Genomic DNA, 8872 nt, shown 5'->3' with positions numbered 1-8872 from the left:
AACTTGGAATGGCTTTTAGTACTGTCGCCAATAGTATCTTTCTGGGTTGATTTGGGGAGTTGGGCTTTGATCCTTTCTTGAGGAAAGGATTCAGAAATTGTTTATCCTGGGGCGGCGGGGGCGGGGGAGTTCAACCTTGGGAGAACTTTGGGATTCTCTCAAGATTTTCCTTTTTCTTTCTTTTCCTTATCCTTCCCTCACTGCAGTTTCATATCTACATTAAAACCACTAGGGCAAATAAGCCAGTTAGCTGATCTAAGTTCTCATTAATATGATTGGCTAAGCTCAGGAGGACAACATCAGTCTGTCCTACCCAGTAGATAGGGAAGATATGTATGTATGTATACATATCATACACATATATATATGCATACATATCTTCCCGGCCTACAGACTGTTGTGATGGGGCAAAGATGATTCTATAGGTAACCTGGGCCTCTGGCATTTAAGACTTTAAAGAGATCATAGCCAACACTTTGAATTTGATCTGGAAAGAAACCAGCCTTTAATGCGCTGTTTTTTGGGCATCCAAGATTGCTCAAGCAGCTGCATTTTGTACCAGCTAAAGCTTCTGGATCCTTTTCAGTGTAGAGCACATTGGAATAGAATAGAGTAGAGTAGAGTAGAGTAGAGTAGAGTAGAGTAGAGTAGAGTAGAGTAGAGTAGAGTAGAGTAGAGTAGAGTAGAGTAGAGTAGAGTAGAGTAGAGTAGAGCTGGAAGGGACCTTGGAGGTCTTCTAGTACAGCCCCCTGCTTAAGCAGGAGAACCTATACCATCTCAGACAGGTAATTATCCAGTCTCTTCTTGAAAATTTCCAGTGATGGAGCACCCACGATTTCTGAGGGTAAGCTGTTCCACTGGTTAATTGTCCTCACTGTCAGGAAGTTTCTCCTTAATTCCAGGTTGCTTCTCTCTTTGATCAGTTTCCAACCATTGTTTCTTGTCCTTCCCTCTGGTGTTCTGATGAACAACCTGACCCCCTCTGCCTTGTGGCAGCCCCTCAAATACTGGAACACTGCTATCATATCTCCCCTATTTCTTCTTTTCTTTAGACTAGCCAAACCCAAGTTCTGCAGCCATTCTTTGTATGTTTTAGTCTCCAGGCCTTTGATCATCTTAGTTGCTCTTTGAATTTTTTCCAAACTCTCAACATCTTTTTTGTGATATGGTGACAAAAATTGGCTGCAGTATTCAAAGTGTGGTCTTACTAGGGCTTTATAAAGCGGTACTAATACCTTGTGTGATCTTGATTCTATGCCTGTGTTTATACAACCCAGGATTGTATTACCTTTTTTGGTTGCTGCTGCACACTGCTGGCTCATAGTTAAGTGATCGTCCACTAGGACTCCAAGATCCATCTCACAATAACTGTTTTTAAGCCAGGTCTAAGCCAAGCCAATAGGTAATGAAGTACCACAACAGAAAAAAAATTAAATTGAACTATATTTAAACTATAGTGAGCTAGGAACTGGTCTTGGCATTGATTTGGGGCTGCAAGTATAACCTCAGGCATACTTATGATTGTTCTGTTTGAAGGTATTTGGTAGCTGGTTGATCTGACAGCTGCAATTCTGTTTGGAACAATTACAGATACTTGATACATCCATAGTGTAGACTCTTGCAAGGTGCTGACTGGCTGAATTCACACAACACAAAGTGGAGTTAGGTAGTTTGCAGTTTAGCATGTTGCAGGAGCTCAGCTGTTAACAGTTACAGTAAATTAACTGAACATATCACATTATACCATAATATGTTTTTTTTTGTTTGCATCTAGCATGTTGTATGAACATAACAATGGCCCTCGGGTTTATGGTTTAGTTAGTATATTGTGTGACTCAGGACACTGTAGGGGAGAGAAGTTTTGAGAAGCAGGAACCTGGAGCTCCATCCAGAAGAAAATAAGGGGTTGTACACTTTTTTTAATGCCTACTGAAGGGGATATGTGTGTGTGGGGAAAAGGTCAGAAAAAAGAGTTTCCCTGATATAGCCTTTCTCTGGTCACTCACCTAGAAATTCTTTGGAGCAAATTTCCTCTTGTCTGGCTCTTTGGAGGACTATATGCTGGTTCGCATGGTGTTAGAGTGAAGTGCAGGTTAAAGTTGGGTTTTGGGGTCTGGATATTTTGCATAGGGTGCCTATTAGGATTCTAGGAAAATAACTGTTAAGGCATGTTTTCAAACCATAAGTCATGTGCTGATGATTTGCACCTTCCCTTGTGCAATATATTTCCGTTGTGGGCAAAGTGTCCCTTCTATTTCCCTGTTACTCAATCCTCTCTTTTTAAGTTGACTAAAATTATCTGCATGTGGAACTAATGCCACCATATAGCAGAACCTGAGCAAAACCCATTCCTTGGTTCAAGAGGCTGTTCTCCCATGCTAAGAATTTAGCAAATATTCTTTGCCCATCCCACAGAAGAGCATTCACTCTCACTTGTTGGTTATAATATTTTGCCATTTTCACTGTTAAAAGACTGAACACATCCCTGCACAAAGGACACACACTGCACCTGTTTGTTGGAAGAAAAAGAAACAGGCTCTTTTGTCCTTCTATTCAGCATGGTCAGCCAACTTAATATTGTATTTTCCAACCTACTCTTACACCAGGGTGCTCTTAGCCCACAGGTCACTGGATATCTCCAAGCACATTGCTAATTTCACTGCACTGGCCATCACTATCAGATGTCCAGCTGTCAAACAGCTTTGGTAAATACAGTATCTTTTTATTTGTCTACAGCTGTCAGGTATCTATAATACATTTTATTGTTTCCCTATATTGTTTGCTTTTGTTTTTAATTGTAAAAATAAATTAATCAGTAATCAGTCAATGGGAGGTAAATTTTTAATGTCAGATCTGGAGGAGTTGAAAGGTATGAAGTTCTACCATCCTATTTCATTGATTTTGTAGTCAAATTGTACGTGGTTATCTGTCATGATGATGCAATTTATGGTGTTCTTCTGTAATATTGTGGTAGAATTTTTGCAATATGCTGCATAGCCCTTTAAGGATGAGATTTGCTCAAAAGTGACAGAACTCTGAAATGTGTTGGGAAATAAACTAGGAGTCAATGCAATTGTTATAACAGCCTTTTAAAAATCTTTTATTATTCAGGCAGGCAGCTGCTTCCCTCTGAGTATCTGATAAAAGAGGACATAATTTTGTGAAATCTCATTCTAAGAGGTTTTCAAAGCACATTGCCTCTTCATGGTGGTTATTGTTGCGTGTCACAAAAGTAGTTGGAAAAAGGTATTTGGGAAGATTATTAACAATTTTTCAATGGATTATTTTCAATTGTTCTAGGCAATTCTAAATGTAGCTTGACCTCTTCAATGTCAGTGCAAATGTCATGTTTTCTTAAAGTTCTCAAAAGCGGATGATGCTAAAGAGATGGTAATCATATTGGTTGTCTGAATCTTTTTTAAATTTGGTCTTATTAAGAGGCAGGCTAGAATGAAAGTTAAGTTCTCTTCTCCATTTTGTTGCTAGGTTGGTATACTAGCATTATATTCCTTGTAATAGGGAGTTTAGCATCCGGACTTTTAAACAAAGCTTGTCAGTAAAATTAATCCTTGTGACTTTTGTTTGACTATTCTGTACTGGAAGAAAAAGCAGTTGGCCTTTACCACTCCTTCACCATGATTCCAAAATTGTTGATGGGCCTTTGAATGGAATTTGTTCTGCATCTGGATGTTAACTTATGTTTGTGTGCAGCTGGTTATTTGTGGAGCAGACCCAATTGAGATGACTGAGACATCATTTTGCTTAGTTACCCGTGATTGTTTTGAGCCAGTGAGTCCTGAGAAAGCACACCGGCTTCTCTGTACCTTAAGTCCAGCATGGTGTGGACTGGATCTCTGTCCCTCCTGATTAATAAAAAGAAGGTAATAGGGGCTGGGTATTTGAAGTGGTAATACATCCTTGGGCGAGAAGCATTTCTTGATAGTTTTGAAAGAGGTACTGATGTATTCCTTTCTCAAGAGGCCAACTCTTGGTCCAGCTATTGCAGATGACTGCCCTGTGTTTAATCTTCTCTTTAAAAAAAAGCTGGTAGAGTAGGTAATGAGTGCACAGCTACAGAGACTTCTGGAAGAAATGGATTATCTTGATCCTTGTCGGTAAGGATTCAGGTCTGAGTAAAGTACCAAAACCACATTGATCTCCTAGCTTGATGGCCTCTAGTAAGACTGGAATAGGAAGAGTCTAATTGTCTTGCACTCACTTGACTTGTTAGCAGTCTTTGGTACCATCCACCATGGTATCCTTTTAGAGCAGCTGCAAAATTTAGGAGGGAAGCCATGATGCTTTGGTGGCTTTGCTCCTTGAGTTGTCAATTCTAGACAGTGGAAGGAGATGTTGAACCATGGCTACTGAACTGCATGGCTCAGTCCTTTCCCTCACCCTGTTTAATAACTACATGAAGCCTCTGGATGATGCCACAGGTCAGCATGGTTTGGGGTATTATTAATATATAGATGTTATTCAGTTCTGTTTTTCCAGTTCTGGGAAGACAGGTAATAGGGGAGATACTCAGTTGTAGAGGCTGTCAGGATCTGGAGGAGGGAAAATAGACATAGGCTGAATTCAGCAAACTACGGATATATAAACCTTCTGACTGCAGTAATGTACTATATTTACTTCTAGATACACTCCTACAGGTGGAATTTGCTCACAATTTAGGAATTCACTGGATTCACACCCTCTATTTGAACAGCAGGTTCACGGCCACTATAACTTTTGCAGAATTATACTGTAAATCTTGTACACCAATTTTAACTTGGTAAATATGTATTGTCATTGCTGTGATATTTCTAAGCATTATTCTGCTGCATGCTACTTGGAGCCATTTTGGAGAACAACCCTTTAGAAGTACAAGTAACAAATACAAATAAATCCCAATACTCTAGGTAGGGTTTCCTTTCCTTCAACAATGAGCTTGGCACAAAAGTTTCAGTAACTAACTTTTCCTGACCTGTAGCCTTAATAGGATCTTGTTTGTATTGTAATCGTGGAAAATATAATTTGCATGTTTGTGGCTGTGGCTTTGAGTGATACAAGTAATTTATCATAGATAGTGATACAGGTAATTTATCATAGATAGTGATGCTATAACACTTTAGTCCTTGAATCTAAAAATGGGCATTATTTTCTATGTGCAATGTCAAATGCTCCTCCCTGAGTATATAATGATTTTTTTTAAAACATAAGAAAATATGCAGTAGCAAGCCAGTGTGATTTCTATTAGCTCCGGTACCTGTGACAATCCATGTATTGATGATAGATGTAGAATATATATTGAGAAGTAGAATTTCTCAAAGGAGGAATACTAAAAATGTAAAGAAACAACAGCCACCTGATTACATAGCACATGAATAGCATAAAACAGTATTTCCATTAAGATTTGGAAAGAGTGGGAAGACCTATTGAGTTTAAACTCAAGAGGGTATAAGATGCAGACAACAGCTTTAACTGTCACAAGTCAATGAACTGTTTAAAGTAGCTTTAATCTTAGTTTATAAGAAAGATTTTTTTACTAGCTATCATTTGTTGAGTGTTTGGAAATCTTCAGCTTAGTTCAAACCTGCCATTAGGAACTTGATGCTAGCCTTGTGACCTTTTTCCATCATTTTCAAGATGGGCTTTTGAGAGGCGCATGATGTTATATATATTATATAATTTGCTTTATCTTGTAATGGTTTATCCAGTAGCTGAAATTTGGAACTTTCTGAATCATTCATTTCTTGGTAGAGAGCACTGCCAAAGCATTGATCCTCTGACAAGTGCTACAGAAAATTGTTCTATTTAGGGCTAAGAATATTTGTTCTCCTTAAACCCTTATCATAGGAGAAATGACAAAGATCTTTAATGACTTCATGATCAATTCCAAATTTGACAAGAAAATTGTCCAAAAGGAATATAGGTATGCAAAGGTATCCTTGCAGCTGCTGAATACTAATCTCTTGTGCACAATGGAAAACTCTTTAGTCAATCTTTCTTTAGCATTGAGTAGGCCTGTATCCCCATTACATATTGGGAACAAACTTCTTTTATCACTGTTGCACTAAGAAGATGACTATTTATGCAATGATAACATCACAATGTTTGAGGAAATTTAACTCAAGGTTCTGTTTATTTTTCATCTGAGTAGCTGAAGTTTCTGAGGCAATGCAGAAAACAAGCTTCTTTGAAATTTCTGACCAAATTGTTAACATTAAATATTCACTTAAGTTGAAAATATCCATAAGTAGCATTGCTTGTGGCGCCATGACAGCAAATACTAAAACTCGGTGTTTGCAATGTGTGAAGAAACACTTGGAATCATAGATTATATGTTATTAAACTTCAGCGCTCTGAAATTTAAATAATTTCTTTTCAACATTAATTCACTATTCATGTGTTAAAAGTTTCAGAATGTCTCAAGAGGTATCATTTCACAATCTCCTCAAGGAATGTCTTCCTTTTTCTGCTGCAGACATAGAAAGCTGGAAATTAAAAAAGAAGAATATTCTGCATTTACCTGTAACCCTACTTATTTCAATGGATGTTAATGAGACTTGAATATATAGTAAATTCTGGGTTGCTTGCAGATTCTCTTCTGTTTTTCTGTGTGTTCATGAGACCCCCATGCTTACTTGAATACAGCCCCGAATTTCTGCTGTTAGTTTTATGGGGAAAAACTGGGCAGTTGAGAAAGATCCTTTACTGAGTTTGATTTCTGGTGACTTTATGAATGTATCCATGTAGCTTCGTTGGCAGCAGTACAAAAATGGCTTTTATCTATTATTGAGGCGTGTTTTAAAATTCTCCAGTCTAGACTTAACATCCCTACTATTCCCTGGAGGTTTCCCACTTGAGCATTAATCAATCCCAAGTGTGCTTAGTTTTCAAGCTCAAGTCAGTTAAATGCTGCCATCATCTGCTGAGGTTCTGTAGTGAAGCAAAATTATAGCACAGATTCCAGCTTGAGAATCTTTCCCTTGTGTGAATCCATAGAAATGTTTCAATGTAATTTTTTTTCAGCCAGTGTAATGAAAAAATAGTATAGATTGGCCGAGAGTTGAGACATTTGTAGAGCCAGTAACTTCAGTGGCTGTGAAAAGGGTGCTGTCCAACTGCTATTTATATTTTTAGTCCATTTTTCCTCCCAAAAGAGTCAAGATTGGTATGCAAAGAATGCAAAACAAGACAATTTACAAACAATAAAAATAGTTATTAAAGAACAAAAGCAATCAAAACAAATTTTCTTCATGGAACAATTGTTATCATAAACTATGACACTGGAAGTCCTCTGAATACTAGCCATCCATAGATGAAGTTGCATGAATGAGTTCAGGGACGGTACAATCTATGAAAACCACATGATCCCAAGATGCTGCAAGGGTTGGTAATACATGCCAGTTGCCAAACATCCTAATTTTGATCACATGGCTGGGGCGACTGCAACTATGTGACTACTGTATAAGGAAATGCATTGTCAGGCCTCAAAAACTTAGAATTCTTTTAAGAAGATTTCTTTATTGTTCCTCACCTATAGATAGAATCTTGCCAAAGCAAACTACTACCCTAATAAAACATACACTCTGGGAACTATTAAGAAGGCGCCATCTTCACCTTCTTTCTCTCACACAAACTATGTAAACTGAGTTGTCTTGTTCCTTTGGAATGCACTCCCTCCCTCCTGGGAATCCAGACTACATTCCATCACAAGACCTGAGAGTGTGTAACTTGTTATAATGATATGTTGGACAGTTGGAATCAAATTAAGTTGCAGTATACTCTAAGGCAGTGATGGCAAACCTTTTAGAGACCGAGTGCCCAAACTGCAACCCAAAATCCATTTATTTATCGCAAAGTGCCAACACGGCAATTTAACCTGAATACTGAGGTTTTAGGGTTAGGGTTAGGATTAGGGTTAGGGTTTACATTAGGATTAGGGTTAGGGTTAGGGTTTAGTCTAAGGAAATCTAAGGTAATTTCACAAAAGTAAATCCTATTCAGATGTATAAATTTAAACTACTGTAATTCCTAACAGTTCCAATACTAAATTGAGAATTGAGAGTTTTAAGGTCACGTATCTGGAGTCAAACCTGTATATTGTGGAATATACGGTTGGAGGTATATGATTGGGGAAGGTTGGTTGTAGGAATGAAATGGGATTGAAGCTGGCTTGTCCTTGGACGAAGAATTGGCTCCATTCTCCTAAGCCCTGTTTGACCTGACAGTAGGGAACCCATTTTGTAACAGGGTCTTTGTTTTCCTGCATGTAATTATTTTTAACATTTTATTTTCATTTATAAAAAAGGGTATTATTATATCAGTGTTCTTATTTGAACCAAAGGTGCTTTTCAAAAGGCAACTGGACTTTCTTGGCTGAGAACTGAAACGTTTTCAAGGAAAAAAACCAAGGAAGTCCAATTGCCTTTTGAAAAGCACCTTTGGGACAACTGTGACCTCGACGATTGAGAATCTCCATAGACATTCTTATTTGAAGTTTCATGATAAAAATCAAGAAAGATTGTCCAGTTTGTCCCACATTCTTCACGGTTTTCTCTACATAAGGTATAATGTGTCACAATAAGACATTTCATAACTTAGCAAAAGGTTTTTTTTGTGTGTGTGTTTTAAAAAAAGCAACTTTCTTTGCTTCCATAATTTACTCCCTTAAGTATTTGGCCATTGTTTCATCAGTCAAATTACTATACCTGTTTTGGGCAAATGTATTTTATTTTCCCCTTTTTGGGCATAGTTGAAAAATGAGAGTTTTTCTGATAAAAGAGGACGGTTTGCATTAACACATACCTTCCTTCCTTTACAGCAGTTTTATAGATTTGGATAAAGAATGAACAGTTATAGGATGCTAATTAATAAATCTGAT

At 37.7% G+C, this 8872-nt stretch overlaps 1 protein-coding gene across 1 annotated transcript in view; it reads left to right on the top strand.

Annotated features, from left to right (window-relative positions):
• Positions 1-4360: 4360 nt before the first annotated feature.
• The window catches only part of PITPNM3 (PITPNM family member 3), an 81783-nt gene continuing 77271 nt past the window's right edge, over positions 4361-8872 (top strand). Inside the window, exons 1-2 of the mRNA XM_015814830.1 lie at positions 4361-4439; positions 5842-5927. Coding sequence (XP_015670316.1) covers positions 4361-4439; positions 5842-5927 — 165 coding nt within the window. The remainder of the gene's footprint in view (positions 4440-5841; positions 5928-8872) is intronic.

This window comes from Protobothrops mucrosquamatus, unplaced genomic scaffold (assembly GCF_001527695.2).
Source record: "Protobothrops mucrosquamatus isolate PMUCROS unplaced genomic scaffold, P.Mucros_1.0 scaffold286, whole genome shotgun sequence".
Taxonomy (NCBI): Eukaryota; Metazoa; Chordata; class Lepidosauria; order Squamata; family Viperidae; genus Protobothrops; species Protobothrops mucrosquamatus.
Note: the sequence above shows the minus strand (reverse complement) of the source record. Positions and strands in the feature narration are given on the sequence as shown.